The 21642-nt window shown below is 44.3% G+C and overlaps 1 protein-coding gene across 1 annotated transcript in view; it reads right to left on the minus strand.

The window, feature by feature from the left end:
* Nucleotides 1-254: 254 nt before the first annotated feature.
* c5h5orf34 (chromosome 5 C5orf34 homolog) overlaps nucleotides 255-21642 on the minus strand; it is a 41469-nt gene continuing 20081 nt past the window's right edge. Inside the window, exons 8-12 of the mRNA XM_080189772.1 lie at nucleotides 21027-21215; nucleotides 12173-12306; nucleotides 8073-8180; nucleotides 5809-5849; nucleotides 255-663 (exon numbers count right to left, since the gene is read on the minus strand). Coding sequence (XP_080045898.1) covers nucleotides 377-663; nucleotides 5809-5849; nucleotides 8073-8180; nucleotides 12173-12306; nucleotides 21027-21215 — 759 coding nt within the window. The 3' untranslated portion in view covers nucleotides 255-376. The remainder of the gene's footprint in view (nucleotides 664-5808; nucleotides 5850-8072; nucleotides 8181-12172; nucleotides 12307-21026; nucleotides 21216-21642) is intronic.

The following is a 21642-nucleotide window of genomic DNA, read 5'->3' on the forward strand; positions in this document are numbered from 1 at the left end:
AAAAGACAGCACCTTCAACAGCACAAGGACCCCTCAGTGAGTTTTAAACTGGATTCTGTGCTCAAGTCTCTGGGACTTGAACCCACGACCTTTGGGCTTTAGGGGCGAGAGTGCTACCCATTGAGCCACAGACCCACCGTGAGATGAAAGGTCCCGGCACAATCGCCCACTACTATCTCAACTGGTGATGAAGCTTCTGAATGCGGTGGACGGAGACTGTTACTGCCTTGGGATCTGGCAGGTTTTTTTTTAAGTGCTTAATGAAATAAAGACCTGGAATCAAGTTGGTAGAAACTCAAGATCAATGCCAAATTCACAATCCTAAAGTGCATGATAGTTAGAGTGTTTCCCACTGCGAAGCAACAATAAGCCTCAATCAGAGACGCAGTCCTTGCTGCCCCAGTGGGATATTTCCAACCCCATCCCATTGTTCTCCCATGACCCCCAAATGCTTTGCCCCTCTCATTTCATTCACACTCCTCTTGTTCACCTCCAGGAATAGGTCGATGTCTTGGATCGTTTGGCCTGTCTGCCTCAGTGCCATTTCTACACTCTGATTCGTCACTCCGCGGCAGAGGCTAGGGGTCTCAGTAGGTTGGTGAAGGTCAGGACTGGCGTGCGATGGGGGGCCCTGCTTCTGATGGTTGGAGTTCTCCAGGAGAACTGCAGGCAATCACATTAAAGAAAACTCAAGTTGATCAATTTATTAGAACGAGAGAAGTGAGAGATCCTGGATGATGTTAGTGGTCTGTTGACATCAAATATTATATTTCAATTTATTCTGCTGAACTCGTATGAAACTTTTTTTAAAAAAAAGGCAATTTCAACTGTTATAACAAAAACACAGACTTCAGATGCCTGCCACAGGTCACCTGACATTTGGGGATGCAAGCTGGCCAAGCTTCTGCAAATGGATTACGACGACCGTGCATAGACCACATCCTTGTGGAATGTTGCACCTCCTCTTTTTAAGACTTATCCAAAACAGCGAGGATGATAAAGTGTCACTTTTTGTCTCCAGGCCACCAGAGAGCTCACAAAACTGATGATGTACAAAAGAAGTAGTACTGCCTCTATTGTATGTCAATGACTTTGACCACGGAATTCCATCAGCATGAATAAATTACCAATTGTTTTCCATTCAATGGCCAATCACAGGACTAAACTCTTTGATTTTTGGAAGTCTTTATGATAAAACCTTGTTTTCTTTGAAGCTGTCTACAAAAGGATCATCTGAAGGCAATAAAAACATATTTTCAGAAAGATGTGCATACATGTTGCAACAGTTGGGATGTGTGTTTATCTTTTCTAATAGTTTAATATCTTTACCTGGATGGGCTTATAGCACAGTAAAGATTAATCCTGACTTGTTTAAGCTAAGAAAGCCAGTCAGACTGAATGTTTTGGAATCAGCACTCAGGTACATATCTGAACTGGCACATTCATCCTTACAAATACCTAAAAACTCTGTTGTGATAAATGAGCAGTGGCAAAGGGGAGTCCTTACACCTGTCCTTAGCTGGTCGCAACAAAGACATAAACTATACAAAGAGGTAACACCAAACCCATCAGAATAATTAGGGTTGTCAATTCTTCAGGACTGCCTGAATTCCCCACAAAATGAAGCTTCATCTCCAGGACACTCTTGTGAACAACACCAGGAGATAATAAGCGACATTCAAAAAAAAATTTTCTTTTTATTTCCTTTGCGTCCTGTTTATTAGCTATAAAAATATTGACAATGAGGGTTGTGTGGGGAAATGGCGGCTTGGCTGAAAGTCAAGAAGAATTGGCTAACAAAGTCTGTTGGCTCATCAATGATGCAGAGCTGCCGGCGTTGGACTGGGGTAAACACAGTAAGAAGTCTCACAACACCAGGTTAAAGTCCAACAGGTTTATTTGGTGGCACAAGCCACTAGCTTTCGGAGCACTGCTCCTTCATCAGGTGATGGGATTTCAGTTCACAACAGGGCATATAAAGACACAAACTCAATTTACAAAACAACGATTGTAATGCAATTCTTTACAGATAATCAAGTCTTAAAGGTACACACAATGTGAGTGGAGGGAGGGTTAAGCACAAGTTAAAGAGATTGTATTGTCTCCAGCCAGGACAGTTAGTGAGATTTTGCAAGCCCAGGCAAGTCGTGGGGGTCACAGATAGTGTGATATGTACCAAGTAAGGGTTCTCCAAGGTGGCCTTCACGACACACGACAATGCAGAGTCGCTGAGCAGAGACTGATAGCCATGTTCCACACACATGAGAACAGCTTCAACCAGGATCTTGGGGTCATGTCACACTATCTGTAACCCCCATGACTTGCCTGAGCTTGCAAAATCTCACTAACTGTCCTGGCTGGAGACAATACACATCTCTTTAACCTGTGCTTAACCCTTTCTCCACTCACATCGTCTGTACCATTAAGACTTGATTACCTGGTAAAGACTCACATTCCAACCATTATTTTGTAAATTGAGTTTGTGTCTTTATATGCCTTGTTTGTGAACTGAAATCCCACTCACCTGATGAAGGAGCAACGCTTCGATAGCTAGTGGCTTGTGCTACCAAATAAACCTGTTGGACTTTGACCTGGTATTGTGAGACTTCTTACTGGGCTTCCCAATTGGCCATGGGTAGGTTGGGCAGTGTAAGGGTGGAAGTTTCGGGTGGCAGAGTGTGGGGGCAGAAACTTGGGATGAGAGACAGTGGCTAATGTAATCTCTAGGAATACTCCCATGCAGAGTAGACAACTTACCAACTGCTGGTTGGTCACCAAGCCAGATTTGTGTGCTCAGGTTTGAGTTCCTTACCTCAGGAAGAATGTCAAGGTTATGGAGAGGGTGGAGAAGTGATTCAGGAAGAGGATGGCAAGGATAAGAGGCTTTTAACAATGATGAAAGACTAAACCAGACAAAGATAAAAACCATTCAAAAATACAGAGGACAATTAGACCAGATGACCATTTTTTTCCTACGTCCAAATGAACAGTTCGAGGGACATTTGCTTTTTAAAATCTATTTATTAGAACATGTTTTCCTCATTCCCCTTCAGAATGAAACAAAGAGGAAGGTCGGTTCACACGCTCACCAGAAAGCTCCTCATCACTCTCACTAATCCTACCAAAACTGGGGTCAGATACATTACAGGTATAGAATTGATGGCTAAGGGGCAGTCACTGTCGTCTGCCTTGTGATGTATTGTACTCCTTGCTAGGAATCTTTCCTGTAAACACCGTTACGTGAATTAAACTGTTTGTCAGAATACAGGTTATACATTCTACTGTCAAGTAACAACTAAAAACTGCAACACGAGAACAGGAGGCCATTCAGCCTATCAAGCCCCATCCCTCCATTCAATTAGATCATAGATGATTTGTTATCTTGACTCCACCGACCTGCCTTGGCTCTGTATCCCTTAATACCCTAACCTAGCAAAACAAATAATCAATCTCAGCCGTGGAATTTTGAACTGACCCTGAACTCAGCCAGGGCAGAGTGTTCCTTTGATCAGCTTAAACACTTCCAACTGGACCCTTAATTTATATACTAGAGAAAATACAAGCCAGCTAGTCTATGCAACCAGTCTTCCTAATTTAACCCCTTTAGTCCCAGTATCATCCTGGTGATCCCATTCTGTAAATTGGGAGAGGGGAGTGTGCAGCAGGATCTGGGTGTCCTTGTGCACCAGTCACTGAAGGTAAGCATGCAGGTACAGCAGGCAGTAAAGAAGGTAAATGGTATGTTGGCCTTCATTGCGAGAGGTTTGGAATACAGGAGCAGGGATGTGTTGCTGCAATTACAAAGAAATCCCACAACACCAGTTTAAAGTCCAAACAGGTTTATTTGTAGCAAACGCCGCAAGCTTTCGGGACAGCCTGTCCCTTCGTCAGGTTCTCCCAGCCACCTGACGAAGGGACAGGCTTCCCAAAAGCTTGCGGCATTTGCTACAAATAAACCTGTTTGGACTTTAAACTGGTGTTGTAGGATTTCTTTGTGTTTTACCTCAGTCCAATGCCGGCATCTCCACATCACTGCTGCAATTATACAGGGCCTTGGTGAGGCCACACCTAGAGTATTATGAGCAGTTTTGGTCTCCTTTTCTGAGGCAGGATGTTCTTGCTCTCGAGGGAGTGCAACAAAGGTTTACCAGGCTGATTCCGGGGATGGAGGGACTGATGTATGAGGAGAGATTGACCAGGTTAGGATTGTTTTCGCTAGAGTTTAGACAAATAAGGGAGAATCTCAGAGAGACTTATAAAATTGTATCAGGACTAGACAGGGTAGATGCAGGGAGGATATTTCCAATTGTCGGGGAGTCCAGAACCAGGGGTCACAGTCTGAGGATTCAAGTTAGACCATTTAGGTCAGAGGTGAGGGGACATTTCTTCACCCAAAGAATGATGCATCTGTGGAATTCATTACCACAGGAAATAGTTGATGCTAAAACATTGAGGTGCTGGATATAACACTTAGGCAAATGGGATCAAAGATTATGGGGAGAAAGCAGGATTAGGCTATTGAGTTGGACGAGCAGGCATGTTTATAATGAATGCCGGAGCAGGCTCGAAGGGCCAAATGGCCTCCTCCTATCTTCTGTGTTTCTATGGTGAAGCTTTGCTGCATCCTTTTCAAGGTAACATCTTCTTTGAGGTATTGTGTCAGGGTTTATGGAAGTGGGCCATTCATTGTCCTATACTACGGTATAGAAATGGACTACTAGACAATCTCGCCATTCCGTACCAGGGTAGAAGATTTTCTCAAGCTTCGCAGTGGTCGTTCAGTTTGGAACATTTGGTTAGTTTGTAATAGATGAATCTCATGCTGATTGATGATAGTCATATAGGATTTGTCCTTGCTCACAATGTGTTGATTATATAATAATCATATCAATCTGGGTCCTGTACACAGTTTCCCTTCATGCTCTGGTTCCTTCCCCCTTTACTGCCTCAGCCTATATTCCTTCAAAACCCCACAATCAAGGCTGAGCAACAACACCATTCCCTCACTCCACCATCCATCTCACTCTCATCCAGCTCCACTCAAGGATCTGATCACTCCTCCACTCCTGGTGGGGGCAGCATGGTGGCAGTGCTGCCTCACAGCACCAGGGACCTGGGTTCAATTCCAGCCCTGGGTGACTGTTTATGTGGAATTTTGCTGCGTCTACCTGAGTTTCCTCCAGGTGCTCCGATTTCCTCCCACGCTCCAAAGATGTGTGGGTTAAGTTGATTGCCATATTAAATTGCCTCTTAGTGTCAGGGGGATTAGAAGGGTAAATACATGGGGTTACAGGAATAGGGCCTGGGTGGGATTGTTGTCAGTGCAGGCTCGATGGGCCAAATGGCCTCCTTCTGCACTAAAGGATTCTATGATATTAGTGACGAAGCAGCATCTTACAGCATGGGCATCCCAGCACCACCATCATTAGTGCCCAAAATCAATCGATACCTCAGAATCCCTCCCTGCCCAGATATGAACTACCAACACTCTCCAGATGCTCACTGAAAAGTTCCATTATTAGGAGAGATATTAGAAACTAAACAGAAAGACAGTATGAGGAAGGCCAAAGTCATTAGAGGGAAGACATGAAGAAAAACAGAGAAGAATAAACTTGTACTTACGTAGCACCCTTCATGACATCCCAAAGCTATTTACGTCCAATGAAATATTTCTGAATTGTAATCAGTATTTTAATAAAGTAAAATCAAACAAGAGAGACAATTTTCCTCACAAGCTAAATTAAATCTTACTATTTCGGATGCAGAAATCACCAATAGTGCACTAGACTCAACATATCAAAAGGATACAGTTAAACCTTCGGATTTTTTGAAGTTCCGCAATTACAGACCTGGAAAAGACATAGAGGTTTGTGAAGCATTTCACCCAAGAACAGTGTGGAACATACACTGAATATTAATGCAGCCTGGGTGACCCAAGATCATTGTCTTTTCAAAGCTGTAAGTAGCGTTTGTGCTCTGAACAGGAATCTCGCTCACCACCTCAGCAGTAGGAAGAGTGGGAGACTATCCTCCGTATTGAGGTAGACAGACTAGTTGAACTGCATCTAATAATGTACCTTAGATAATTGAGGTAATTCTCAGTGGGTAGGTACAGAGTGTGACACACTTGAGAAGAGGATAACTACTGGCCTACACTTAGTGGAGGTGTTCCTGATAGTACATTCCATGAGCCACACTGACTAGAAAGATCTTGGGTTCAATTCCTGGTATGTGACAATTTAGCTGATGGAATGCTACTACTGGCTTCAGTCCCTTTGGGATATGGATGCAGTTGACTTGCTTTCACGCTCAAATCTATTATTTAGCTTTTATAAATTTATTCTTCCATGGGACGCGAGTGTCACTGGCAAGGTCAACATTTGTTACCCATTCCTAGTTGCCAATGAACTAAGTGGCTTACTGGGCCTTTCAGAGGGCTGTGAAGAGTCAATTACATTGCTGTGGGTCACATGTAGTAAAAAGTCTGACAACACCAGGTTTTAGTCCAACCGATTTATTTGATAGTAAACTCACAAGCTTTCGGGTTAGCCTCTTCCTGATGAAGAGGCTAACCCGAAAGCTTGTGAGTTTACTATCAAATAAATCGTTTGGACTAAAACCTGGTGTTGTCAGACTTTTTACTGTGTTTACCCCAGTCCAATGCCGGCATATCCACATCATGGTCACATGTAGGCCAGACAAGGTAAGGATGGCAGATTTCCTTCCCTAAAGGACATGAGTGAACCAGATGGGTTTTTACAATAACACAAATTGTTTTGGTCACCACTACTGAGGCTAGTTTTTTATTCCAGATTTATTACTTGAATTTAAATTCCACCAGCCGTCATGGGATTCAGATACGTCCACAGAGCATTAGCCTGAATCTCTGGCTCAGTGACATTCCCACTATATCAGCATCTCCATTACCCACAATCATCAGCTGAGGAAAAGATGGGCTGAGGTGCAGTGACCTGGTGGAGTATGCAGTGTCCAGGCTCACTCTGGACACTGTGCTCAATGGCCACCTGTGGACACACCCCAGTCAGGATCAAAGCCTCCAGAAGCAGAGCTTAGCATCAGAAAGGGCTATTCTGGGGGAAGTGAATAACTTAATTTAATAAATTTATTTCAGTGTTCAGCATTCAGTGGAGTGCTTTTTTTTAAAAGAGTGGTAATGAGTTTAGTGTGGGATTGAGGTCACATGGAGAGTAAGGATGGCAGGCTCCCCTCCCTGAAGGACACGAGTGAACATTTACATTCAAGACAGTGACTCTGGGATTTGGGATAAAAGAGATGAAAGTTGGGTACTGTACCAAAGGAAGAAGTTCTAGTCAGGTCATGGTCTTCATAGCTTAAGCATGGCCAAGTAAGTTGATGGGGACAATGCCATTGTGACAGGCTGAGGGCCTGAGGAAGTGCTGGGAAAGAAGGTTTCAAATTTTTCTCCAGGATTCAGCTATAACCCGGAAGATGCGGGTATTAAAGGAAACAAGAGAGCTTTTGGAAATTGCCTTGTCAATGGAGAACTTACAAGACTCTGTAACGGTGAAGGGATAGATGGGAGAGATTAGGATTAGGACAGGTTCAATAAGGACAGATGAATAAATCAGAAGGGAAAAGAAGAAACCCTTAAGAAAATGAGTCGTCAAAAAAAGAGAACAAGACTCCATCCTGTAAAACTTAAAACCAGAACAAAGATTGAGCTCCCAAATCCAACCACCTTGCCCTTGGTATAGCATTCATGTTAAGGAGGACATCACCAGGGTAGCATTTTTCAAATGACTGCAAACTGAAAGAAGACAAGATGGATATTAATTAACTGAACAGCAAATCTTGAAGATTTAGTAGCTCAGAGAAATGACTCTAACTTGACATTTACACTGGGATTTGGGTGGATGGGATGTTCCTCCATAGGGAGAGTGTGTGGATTTTGGATCAGGAATACAGAAAGTCTGCCTGTGTCAGTTTGACAGTAGCTCATTTTGGAGACTTGAGAAATCTGAAGGGTTTCTGTGTGGTCAGAAAGTAATTAAAACTTTAAATTTGAATGCAGATAAGAACAAGCTCCTCACCTGTTCTCATTCTGCGTATTTACCCGTGGATTGGGGTAGTCCACTAATGTTTTCCTGCAACTGCCTTCACTCACCCACTGACACCAGTCTATTGCTGTAGTAGTATACCTACAGAAATCAGAGAAAATTGATTTGATTTATTATTGTTGCATGTATTAGTATACAATAAAAAGTATAGTTTCTTGCATGTTATACAGGCAAAGCATACCATTCGTAGAGAAGGAAACGAGAGTGCAGAATGTAGTGTTACAGTCATAGCTAGGGTGTAGAGAAAGAAACTTAATATAAGATAGGTCCATTCAAACGTCTGATGGCAGCAGGGAAGAAGCTGTTCTTGAGTCAGTTGCTATGCAACCTCAGACTTTTGTATCTTTTTTTCAACGGAAGAAGGTGGAAGAGAGAATGTCCGGGGTGCCTGGAGTCCTTAATTATACTGGCTGCTTTTCTGAGGCAGCGGGAAGTGTAGACAGAGTCAATGGACAGGAGGCTGGTTTACGTGATGGACTGGGCTACATTCACAACCTTTTGTAGTTTCTTGTGGTCTTGGGCAGAGCAGGAGCCCATACCAAGTTGCGATAAAACCAGAAAGAATGCTTTCTATACTGCATTTGTGAAAGTTGGTGAGAGTCATAGCTGACATGCCAAATTTCCTTAGTCTTATGAGAAAGTAGAAGTGTTGGTGGGCTTTCTTAACGAAAATGTCAGCATGGGGAAACCAGAACAAGTTGTTGGTAACGTGGACACCTAAAAACTTGAAGCTCTCGTCCATTTATACTTCATTCCCGTTGATGAAGACAGGCGCTTGTTCACCACCATGCTTTCTGAAGTTGATGACAATCTCCTTTATTTTGTTGACACTGAGGGAGAGATTATTGTCACTGCACCAGTTCACCAGATTCTCTCTTTCCTGTGCTCCGTCTCGTCATTGTTTGAGATCTGACCCACTATGGTGGTGTCATCGGCAAACTTGAAAATCAGGTTAATGGGGAATTTGGCCACACAGTGATAGGTGTATAAGGAGTATAGTAGGGGGCTGAGAACACAGCCCTGAGAGGCGCTGGTGTTGAGGATGATCATGGAGGAGGTGTTCTTGCCTATCCTTACTGATTGTGGTCTGTGAGTTAGGAAGTTCAGGATCCAGTCACAGAGGGAGGAGCCGAGGCCCAGGACACGGAGTTTGGAGATGAGTCTCGTAGGACCAATTGTGTTGAAGGCTGAGCTGTAGTCAATAAATAGGAGTCTGACATTTGTGCCTTTGTTGTGCAGGTGTTCCAGGGTTGAGTGCAGGGCCAGGGAGATGGCATCTGCTGTGGACCTGTTATGGCAATAGGCGAACTGGATCCAGGCAATCCGGGAGACTGGAACAGATTCAAAGCATTTCATAACGATGGATGTCTCGCTGACCTCTTGCTCAAAACAGGGGTAGAATGCATTGAGCTGATTTGGGAGGGGCACGTTGCAGCTGGCGATTTTACATGCCTTCACCTTGTAGCCTATTGTATCTTGCAGACCTTGCCATAGTCGGTGGGGATCCGTGTGGCTAGTCTGGGACTCTAGTTTGGTCCAGTATCGTCTTTTGGCACCTTTGATGGATCTCCATATATCATTCTTGTATAGGTCAGTATCGTCTGACTTGAACGCCTCAGACCTGGATTTCAGCAAGCACTGGATATCCCAGTTCGTCCATGGTTTCCGGTTGGGGAACACACAGATTTGCTTCTTTAACACAGTCTTCTACACGCTTACTAATGAAGTCAGTTACTACAGTGGTACTCGTTCAGGCTGGTCACAGAGTTTTAAAATACTGATCAGTCCACTGACTCCAGCCCCGTAGCAGATTATCCGATTCCTCGGACCAACATTGCACAACTGTCTGACGAATTTTCCTGCTTCGATTTTTGCTTGTCAGCAAGAGCAGGAACAAAGTGTGGGCGGGTGATAGAGCAGTAAGTATGTTTGATATTTGTGTACCAGTGGTCTGCGTGTTTGGGCTTCTGGTGGGACAGGAGACGTGTTGGTGGTAACTTGGTAGTACGTGCTTGAGTTTGGCCTGATTGAAGTCCTTGGCCTCGGGATATTTCGTCTCAAGGCTATTCGTGGAGGTGTAAATGCAAATGAATGCAATGCAGATCAAACAAATCATATGCTCACTCCCATCAGCGGTACAGGTCCAGCCCATAGAACATACAACATTACAGCACAGTACAGGCCCTTCAGCCCTCAATGTTGTGCCAAGTTATGTCCAAACCCAAGATCAAGCTATCCCACTCCCTATAATTCTGGCGTGCTCCATGTGCCTATCCAATAACCACATGAAAGTTCCTAAAGTGTCCAACTCCACTATCACAGCAGGCAGTGTATTCCACACCCCAACCACTGAGTGAAGAATCTACCTTAGACATCCCTCCTACATCTCCCACCATGAACCTTATAGTTATGCCCAATCAGCTACGTGCTGCTTTTCTGGTCCTCCTCTCATTAAGGTGTTGGCTCCTTGTTGGTTCTGTGAGAACCAGGTTCACTCGCGTGGGGGAGAGAATGAAAGGACGGAGCACAGTCTGGGACTCCTCACTTAGGTGCAGGCTAACACCCCAAGGCTCTGAGCCAGTTCTGCAGCCTGTTCTGGTACACTATACAGCTTCAGCAGATTATACTTCATGATCACCCTCCATGCTCTTGTAGCATCACAACCCCTGGCGCCTACAACCAGCACCCAGGCTCTCTGGATTTCAGTAAATGGAAAGTGTTCCGAAAGGGATAGTATGCCCATTCTGAATCAGAAAACCAAAACTCCAAAACTAGCTGCAGGTTTCTTATGATCTGGAATTGAAGCATTGAGACCCAAAGCCCTGGAATTTATTCCTTAAACCTGTCCACCATTCTGTACTCCTCTTCCAAAAGATGTGCTGGTTAGGTGCTAAATTTTCCCTCAGTGTACCCAAACAGGCACCGGAGTGTAGCAACTAGGGGATTTTCACAGTAACTTCATTGCAGTGTTAACATAAACCTATTTGTATCACTAATAAATAAACTTTTAACTTAAAAAACTAAATCTCTTTAAAACCCAAATTTTGTTCACTCCCTCCTCATATCCCTTCTTCTGAACACACTTGTGCAAAGCGCCTGTGGGACATTTTCCTATGGTGAATGTGCTAGATTAATGCAAGTTAACTGCCTGTACAATGCCAGATATGTACACCATACATCCTAGCAATCACCTGAACAAATCAAACAATATGTTCCTTCAATTGTCCATAACAAAACACAATCCATACTCAACCAGCTCATGCTGGTACAACTCAAAACAAAACGTCAACTGTTAGATGTGTGTCTGAAATTGGTCAGTACTTGCTGAATAATCCTGAGTATGCTAAGAACTACTAACAACCTTTTCAAGATAATCAGTCGAGCACATAACATAGCCATTTGCTAAAAGTGACACATGTTCACAAAAAGAGATCCATTTTCTGCAAACAAAAGGAATACATTCTAGCCTTGCGACTTTTTGAATTAATTGAAAGTTTGGGGAGCCTGTAGATTTTCATTGCTTTGTCCATCGCAACAACTCAGCCAATCAGAGCTGAGTTGCCAGTCAATCAGGACCCTTTTCCCCTGTTGTACAAATTGTTGACACTGTCTGCAATTTGGCGTTCTTGTATTTGTCCTGATGAGTGCGAGATGAAAACATGTCAGCAACATGTTTTTCTTTTCAGCAATACTCAAGTTGTTTTATTGAATGCACAATGAATGTTCTGAAACAGGAATCTGACACCACTTAGCATCCTGATCTTGGAAAACAGATCTTCCAAACATCTGCCAACATTCCTGTACAAGCAATTGAGGAGGGACATTGGAGTGATCATCCATCTCTTCCATGGCAGCATGTTGAGGTTATGTCTGGAACGCTCCTAAATCAGCACCACAGTGACTGGAGAGAATTTGTAGGGGATGGGGTGTCAGAGCCGTGAATCCAGACAATCCAGTCTCCTAACAGCATAGGGTGCTTTCTGGTGTGCTAGGTCATCCCTGTGATATTTGTAATGGTCCATCAAATACTTGCTCAAGACAGTGTCAAATATTCAAAATGTAGTGACTCTTACCCCTCATATACTCCAGCAGAATGCATTGATATCAACTTGGAAGATCCATCTGGGAACAGTAACTGACAGCAACCAGGCATCACATTTGTTTGTGTCTCACTGAGTACCATAGGAGCACGCACAGGTTTCCACTGCTCAAAGAGAAAAAGGGAGATGTGATTATGGAAAATTGCATTATTACATTGCCTCACGAACCACCATCTGTCTGCACTGTTTAATATTCTGCACTATCATAGGTCAACTGATTTCCACCAGGGTAGGAATAAGAGAAGTAATTACTGACCTCGGTATCTCCAAATTAATGAAAAACATAAACTAGACAATGTCCTAAATTTGATTTGATTTATTGTCACATGTATTAGCATACAGTGAGAAGTATTGTTTCTTGTGCGCTATACAGACAAAGCATACCATTCATAGAGAAGGAAAGGAGAGAGTGTAGAATGTAATGTTACAGTGAGAGCTAAGGTGTAGAGAAAGATCAATTTAGTGCAAGGTAGGTCCATTCTAAAGTCTGACAGCAGCAGGGAAGAATCTGTTTTTGAGTCAGTTGGTACGTGATCTTAGACTTTTGTATCTTTTTCCTGATGGAAGGAGGTAGAAGAGAGAATGCCCGGGATGCATGGGGTTCTTGATTATGCTGGCTGCTTTTCCAAGGCACTGGGAAGTGTAGACAGAGTCCAAGGATGAGAGGTTGGTTTGAGTGATGGGCCAGAATGCCAAGTAACAACTCCTGTGAGAAGTCAAATAGGATTATGTGCAGCTGAGAGGAGCTATACTGCCATTAAGGAACCTTGCCCAGGCCCAAATGTGTCAATGTCCAGCAGCTAATTGAGAAGGGGAAGCCTTGGATAGCATCAGGAACTGGACAAATTTCCCCTTCCCTGACCTAGGGCCACAGTCCCCTACTCCTGAAATACCCCAGTGGAAACTGGCCCATTCAACACAAACCACTTTAAAATATTGATTCTTTTAAATATTTGACGCAGTATTTTGGGTAAGAATTTGATGGACCATTACAAATATTGCAGGGATGGCCTAGAGCACCTGACTTCACAAAGTCAGAGTGCTCTGAGGTACTTTACAACCAGTGAAGCATTTTTCACAGCAAGTTTCCACACACAAAAATGAAAAAAAAAATGCTGGAAAATCTCAACAGCAACTGTGGAGAGAACAGAGATAACGTTGGGACCTTTCCCTCCAGGGTACCCTCACTTCCATCCCATGCAATCATAATAAGTGCAATATCTACCCCTTTACCTGATCCCGCTCTCCATCCAAGGGTGAAGCAGTGCTTCACATTCACCTCCTTCAATCTGGTCTATTGTATTCGCTGCTCCCAATGCAGTCTACTCTACACCGGAGAGACCAAACACAGACTGGGTGACCGCTTTGCTGAACACCTTTGGTCTGTCTGCAAGTAGGACCCAGACCTTCCTGTCGCTTGCCACTTCAACACACCCCCCTGCTCTCCTGTCCACGTGTCCATCCTTGTGCTGTTGCAATATTCCAGTGAAACTCAACTCAAACTGGAGGAACAGCACCTCATCTTCCGAATGGGAATTTCACAGCCTTCCAGACGTCAGTGGTAGGTAAGTTGATGGAGAGGATTCTTAGGGATAGGATGTATGAGCACTTAGAGCGTTGCGATCTGATTAAGGATACGCAGCATGGCTTTGTCAAGGGGAAGTCTTGCATTACGAATCTGGTAGAATTCTTTGAGGAGGTGACAAAAACGGTCGACGAAGGACAAGCCGTTGACGTCGTCTATATGGATTTCAGTAAGGCATTTGACAAAGTCCCTCATGGTAGGTTGGTACAGAAGATTAAAGCTCATGGGATATGTGGTCAGGTATCTAGATGGGTAGAGAACTGGCTTGCAAAGAGGAGTCAGAGAGTAGTAGTGGAGGGGTCTTTTTCTAGCTGGAGGTCTGTCACTAGTGGTGTGCTGCAGGGCTCAGTACTGGGACCTCTTCTCTTTGTAGTGTATATAAATGATTTGGAAGAGGGAGTAGGTGGTGTGATCAGCAAATTTGCTGATGACACCAAGATGGCTGGATTGGCGGGCAGTGAGGAGCAGTGTCTGGCAATACAGCGGGATATTGATAGGCTGGTTGATTGGGCAGATACATGGCAAATGGAGTTTAATCCGGATAAATGTGAGGTGATGCATTTTGGCCGGAATAATGTAGGGGGGAGTTATATGGTAAAGGGTAAACCCGTAAGGAGTATAGAATCGCAGCGAGACCTGGGGGTGCAAGTGCACAAGTCTTTGAAGGTGGCAGTGCAAGTGGAGAGTGTGGTGAAGAAAGCCTATGGTATGTTAGCCTTTATAGGAAAGGGTATAGAACATAAGAACATAAGAAATAGGAGCAGGAGTAGGCCATCTAGCCCTTCGAGCCTGCCCCGCCATTCAATAAGATCATGGCTGATCTGTCGCTGCTCAGTTCTACTTTCCCGCTTTCTCCCCATAACCCTTAATCCCCTCTCTTATCAAAAACCCATCAACCCGCGTCTTAAAAATATTTATCGAGGCAGCCTCCACCACTTCAACGGGCAGAGAATTCCAGAGATTCACCACCCTTTGAGTGAAGAAGTTCCTCCTCAACTCCATTCTAAACCACCCCCCTTTTATCTTGAGGCTGCGCCCCCTAGTCCTACTGTCTTTTTTGAGCGGGAAGAGTCTCTCCACCTCTATCCTATCCATCCCATTCATCATCTTATACGTCTCAATGAGATCTCCCCTCATTCTTCTAAACTCTAACGAGTACAAGCCCAGTTTATTCAGCCTCTCCTCATAGCTCAACCCCCTCAACTCTGGTATCAGCCTAGTAAACCTCCTCTGCACTCCCTCCAAGGCCAAAATATCTTTGCGCAGGTGCGGCGCCCAAAATTGCACACAGTACTCCAGCATATAAGAGCTGGAGTCTAATGTTGCAGTTGTACAGGACGTTGGTTAGGCCGCATTTGGAGTACTGCGTCCAGTTCTGGTCGCCTTACTACCGGAAGGACGTGGAGACTCTGGAGAGAGTGCAGAGGAGGTTTACCAGGATGTTGCCTGGTATGGAAGGACTGGGGTATGAGGAAAGATTGAAGAAATTGGGGCTCTTTTCCCTTGAAAGACGCCGACCGAGGGGGGATCTAATAGAGGTATATAAGATTATGAAGGGTATAGATAGAGTAAACATAGGTAAGCTATTTCCTATGATAGAGACACGTAGGACAAGGGGCCATGAACTTAAGGTGAGGGGGGAGAGGTACAACACAGATATTAGAGGGAGGTTTTTCACACAGAGGGTAGTGGGGGTATGAAGTGCTCTGCCAAGTAAGGTGGTGGAGGCAAACACGCTAGAGTCATTTAAGAGTAACTTAGACAGGCACATGACTGGGTTGGAGATGGGTGGATATAGGAGATTGTTTTAAATAAGGGTCATTAGCATTGGGGCGTCCCTGGTAATGTAAATGGGTATGGTATGATAATAACGTTTTCTCTTTTCATTCACAGGTTTTAAGTCGGTCCACCTCATGTCCAACGAGGGGCATACACGCGATGGGTCGTACTGGGGCTGCTCTTGGTTGTTCGAGATTGGCCTAGTGCTTCATGTCGTTAGTGTGTGCCTAAACTGGACCAGATACTGGGCAAGACAACAGCTCAGTGACTATCGCTGATTGCTGTGCAGACACATGGATTTGGGCCGGTGTCTGTGGGAGTTTGCGCATTCTCCCCATGCTTGCATGGGTTTTCTCCGGGTGCTCCGGTTTCCTCCCACACCCCAAAGATGTGCTGTTAGGCTGATTAGCAGGAATAAATTGTCCCTAAATCAGTTTCCCTCAATTTGGATGGCCATAAAACATTAGACAGGGGTCGTGGGTGGAGAGGTGGTGTTAAAATGGCGGTGCGGGCTCTTTGGGCCGAAGGGCCTGTTTCCCGGGCTGATTTTGTTCTTTGTTCAGACTGAACATTGAGTTCAACTTCAGAGCCTGAACTCTCTCCTCCACCTCATTTCCATCAATTATTCCTTTTTAAATTGTAATTTATTATTTAAAATGTATTTTCATTTCTTCCATTGATTCATTTTCCAATTCCTCTACTTTTTTAAATCCCGCTTTCCATCCTTTTTCCCTTACCACTGTCGCCCTTCCCCCCATCCCACTGGGGCCCGTTTGTTACCTGTTATAGGTCATTTTTGACATATTGCTGATGTCTGTCCTGCTGTTTTCACATTCTGATCTCTTAATGCGCCACTATCGGCATCCTTCTTAGCCATGACCATGACCATTAGCCATCATTTGCATTCCCTTTGTCTTTTTGTCCATGACACCTTTGAAAATATCTCTCTTGCTCCATCTCTATCCATTCCCCACAGCCAATGCCCACCTACCTCCTCCACCGACCCCCTGCCCCCCCAAACGCTTTCACCACGATGGTATAAAATCTCATCCTGTTTTCGATTGTCTTTAACTCTGACAAAGAGTCATCCAAACTCGAAATGTTGGTTCTTTTCTCTCTCCACAGATGTTGTCAAACCTGCTGAGATTTTCCAGCATTTTCATTTTTGTTTCAGATTCCAACATCTGCAGTAATTTGCTTTTATGAAAAATAAACAGATAATTTTTTTTTTACTGATATTGGTCAGGATATTGATCAGGTCACCAGGTAGAACTCCCTGCTCTTCTTCAAGACAGTGGAATCTTTACACACATCTGAGGGGGAAGTGAATGCAATATCTCATCTGAAAGGCAGTATCTTTGATAGTGCAGCATTCTCTCAATAACGCACTGAAGTGTCAATTGGGATTCTTTGCTTAAGTCTCTGGAGTGGGTCTTCAACCCACATCCTCTTTTCTCAGCTGTGAGAGTAGTAGCAATTTGAGGAAGTGCTTTCACACAAGTTGTGGCTTTTGGCCTCATATCAGAATTTAAAATATATTCCAAACTAATACTGTGGTGTGGACAGAAATAGTGTGGCATCAGAGGTGCCAGCTTTGAGATGAGGTGTTAAAAGGAGGTCCCTATCTGCCTGATGAGGTGGAGGTTAAAAACCAAAAGCTGGCAGGTATGTGGGGAGGAAGAGGACAGAACTGGTAGAGGTGAGTTCTCAACTGAATCAATTTAATAGATTCATTGGAAAGATGGGCAACAGGAATTAGTCCAAGTGAATTTGAGTTTGTTAGGTGTGTTCAGGAAGGTTTCCTGACACAGTATGTGGATAAGCCTACGAGGGGAGAGGCTGTACTTGACCTGGTACTGGCGAATGAACCAGGGCAGGTGATGGATCTTTCAGTAGGAGAGCATCTTGGAAATGGTGACCATAATTCTATCTCCTTCACAATTGCATTGGAACGAGATAGGATCAGGCAGGCTAGGAAGGTGTTTGTCTGGGGTAAGGGGAGATACGAAGAAGTCAGGAAGGTACTTGGACAAATAAACTGGAAGGAGGCGTTCTTAGGGAAAAGTACCGAAGGAAGGTGGCAGATATTCAAGGAATGTGTGTCTGGAGCTCTGAATGACAACGTTCCGATGAGACAAGGGGGTTTTGGTAGGTCGCGGGAACCGTGGTGCACAAAGGCTGTGTTGAACCTAGTCAGGAGGAAAGGGAAGGTGTATAAGAGGTTCAGGGAATTAGGAGAGGTTAAAGATCTTGAGTATAAGGACTGTAGGAAGGAACTTAAAAGGGAAATTAGGAGAGCCAGAAGGGGTCATGAGAAGACCTTGGCGGATAAGATTAAGGAGAATCCCAAGGCCTTCTATAAATATGTGAAAGGTAAAAGGATAAGAAGAGAAGGGATAGGACCTATAAAAGGTGAGGGGGGAAAGGTTTGTGTGGAACCAGAAGAAATGGCAGAGGTGCTTAACGAGTACTTCGCCTCAGTATTCACAGTGGAAGCTGATCTGGGAGATTTTGTTAAGGATTTGCAGCAGATGGAAAAGATTGAGTACGTGAATATTAAGGAGGAGGATGTGTTGGAATTTTTGAATTCTATCAAGGTAGATAAGTTGCCTGGACCAGATGGGATGTACCCCAGGATACTGTGGGAGGCAAGGGAAGAGATTGCAGAGCCCCTGGCGATGATCTTTGCGTCGTCAATGGAGACGGGAGAGGTTCCGGAGGATTGGAGGATTGCGGATGTAGTTCCTATTTTCAAGAAAGGGAACAGAGATAGCCCGGGAAATTACCGACCGGTGAGTCTGACCTCAGTAGTTGGTAAGCTGATGGAGAGGCTTCTGAGGGACAAGATTTACGAACATTTGGAGAGGTTTGACATGATCAGGAATAGTCAGCATGGATTTGTCAAGGGCAGGTCGTGCCTTACAAGCCTAGTTGAGTTCTTCGATAATGTGACTGAACACATTGACGAAGGAAGTGCCGTGGACGTAGTGTACATGGACTTCAGCAAGGCGTTTGATAAGGTCCCCCCATGCAAGACTTCTTGAGAAGGTGAGAGGGCATGGGATCCAAGGGCCTTTGGCCTTGTGGATCCAGAATTGGCTTGCCTGCAGAAGGCAGAGAGGGGTTGTGGATGGGGCTTTTTCTGAATGGAGGTCAGTCACCAGCAGAGTGCCTCAAGGATCTGTTCTGGGACCCTTGTTGTTTGTCATTTTCATAAATGACCTGGATGAGGAAGTGGAGGGATGGGTAAGTAAGTTCGCTGATGACACTAAGGTCGGTGGTGTTGTGGATGGTCTGGAAGGATGGCAAAAGTTGCAGCAGGACATAGATAGGATGCAGGACTGGGCGGAGAAGTGGCAGATGGACTTCAACGCGGATAAATGTGTAGTCGTCCATTTTGGCAGAACCAACGGGATGAACAAGTACACTATCAAGGGCAGAAGTCTGTGTAGTGTTGAAGAGCAGAAGGATCTAGGGGTCCAGGTCGACAGGACTCTTAAATCGGCCTCGCAGGTGGAGGAGGTGGTCAAGAAGGCGTATGGTGTACTGGCCTTCATTAATCGAGGGTTTGAGTTTAGGAGTCGGGAGGTAATGCTGCAACTTTATAAGACCCTTGTCAGGCCTCATTTAGAGTATTGTGCGCAGTTCTGGTCGCCTCACTATAGGAAAGATGTAGAAGCTATTGAGAGGGTACAGAGGAGATTTACAAGGATGTTGCCTGGACTGGGAGGCATGCCTTATGAAGTTAGGTTGAGGGAGCTGGGACTCTTTTCCCTGAAGAGACGAAGGTTGACCTGATAGAAGTTTACAAAATGTTGAGAGGAATAGATAGGGTGGACTCTCAGAGGCTATTTCCCTGGGTTGAAATGGTTGCTACGAGAGGACACAGATTTAAGGTGCAAGGAGGGAAGTTCAGAAGTGATGTTAGGGGTAAGTTTTTCACTCAGAGGGTGGTGAGTGAATGGAATCGGCTGCCGTCAGTGGTGGTGGAGGCAAACTCGCTGGGGTCTTTTAAAAGACTTCTGGATGAGTATATGGGGTTTAATGAGATTGAGGGTTATAGATAGGTCTGTAGGTTGGTAGGTGTTGATGTGATCGGCGCAACTCGTGGGCCGAAGGGCCTGTTTGTGCTGTAGTGTTCTATGTTCTATGAAAAATAAAGGAAATTAGAGCATCAGGGGAGGAGGATACGTTTTAGGTTTAGTTTTAGTTTATTTATTAGTGTCACAAGTAAGCTTACATTAACACTGCAATTAAGTTACTGTGAAAATTCCCTAATCACCACACTCTGGCGCCTGTGCAGGTACATGCCTAGTGGTATTACTGCTAGACTATTAATCCAAAAATTCAGCTAATGTTCTCAGTACCCGGCTTTGAATCCCGCCATGGCAAATGGTGGAATTTGAATTCAATAAAAAATATCTGGAATTAAAAATCTTCTGATGACCATGAAACCATTGCTGATTGTCAAAAAAACCCACCTGGTTCACTAATGCCCTTTAGGTAAGGAAATTTGCCATCCTTACCTGGTCTGGTCACATATAACTTCAGAGCCCAGCAATGTGGTTGATTCTCAACTGCCCTCTGAACAAGGGCAACGAGGGATGGGCAATAAATGCTGTAAAAAGTCTGATAACACCAGGTTTTAGTCCAATCGATTTATTTGATAATAGACTCACAAGTTTTCGGGTTAGTCCCTTCGTCAGCTGACGAAGGGACTAACCCGAAAACTTGTGAGTCTATTATCAAATAAATCGGTTGGACTAAAACCTGGTGTTGTCAGACTTTTTACTGTGTTTACGCCAGTCCAATGCCAGCATACCCACATCATGACTACTATCAATAAATGCTGGCCAGCCAGCAATGCCCATGGCACATGAATTAATAAATAAAAACTAGAAGTGTGAGCTCAATGGGCCAAATGGTCTTTTCTCACTATTGACTGTTGATTCTTAAATCCAGATGCCTATAATTATAAAACATACTGCATACATATTTATAAATAACACAAAGTGTCACACAAGGTTAGAGGACAACATTGTTCTTTTCTCTCCCCACCCAAATTCACAATTCACAATTGTGGGCGGCACAATGGTTAGCACTGCTGCCTCACAGCACCAGGGACCTGGGTTCAATTCCCAGCTTGGGTCACTGTGTGCGGACTCTGCACATTCTCCCTTTGTCTGCGAGGGTTTCCTCCAGGTGCTCTGGTTTCCTCTCACACTCCAAAGATGCACACGTTAGGTGGATTGGCTATGCTAAATTGTCCCTTATGTCAGGGCGTATAGCTAGGGTAAATGCATGGGGATATGGGGATGGAGCCTGGGTGGGATTGTGATCAGTGCAGACTCAATGGACCGAATGGCCTCGTTCTGCACTGTAGGATTCTATGATTCTATGGACCACAGACGTTGTACGGCTGTGTCGAGGAATTCTACATGCTGCACATCCTGACCAACTGACCTGTAATGAGGTCCTCGCCTCTTCCCTGTGTTGAGATCCAAAGTCCCAGGATGTGTTCAGTCTCACGCCATCACAGAAATTGATGTGGACCTGCCCATCAGAAAATGCTGAAAATCTTCCAACGTTCCGTACCACCTGCTCATCCAGAAGAACTGGAAGCTGGCTGGGAGTTCCTGGCTGGGACAGTTCCTTTACAGAGAACAGAATAGACACAGAACAGATGGCTCACTGAGGAATCCTCGATTCTTCCTGAAGCCTACTGCATCCATAATCAAACCATAAATATATTCCTCATGAATAGGAATTGTTATTAAACAATTCATTGCTGATTCAATCTTCAACTATTGTTTTTTAAATAAGAATAAAACAGGCTATGCTCATCTTAATTTATCTACTCAGAGACATCCTCTCTGGGCCTTACCAGAAATTCCAACCTTCAAGAAAAATTGAACAATTTCTTCCTGAGAAGACATAGAGGTGACCTGATTTTGGCGGGAGAGCGATCTTAAAATATGAATGATAGACGTGGAGAAAATGTGTTTCCGCCTGTGGGAGATCCCTAAACCATAAAGGTGAGATTGTTATGAATAAATCCAAGTGGGAAATAAAGAGAAAT

This window comes from Carcharhinus amblyrhynchos, chromosome 5, assembly GCF_965287045.1.
Source record: "Carcharhinus amblyrhynchos chromosome 5, sCarAmb.v2.hapA, whole genome shotgun sequence".
NCBI classification, from domain to species: Eukaryota; Metazoa; Chordata; class Chondrichthyes; order Carcharhiniformes; family Carcharhinidae; genus Carcharhinus; species Carcharhinus amblyrhynchos.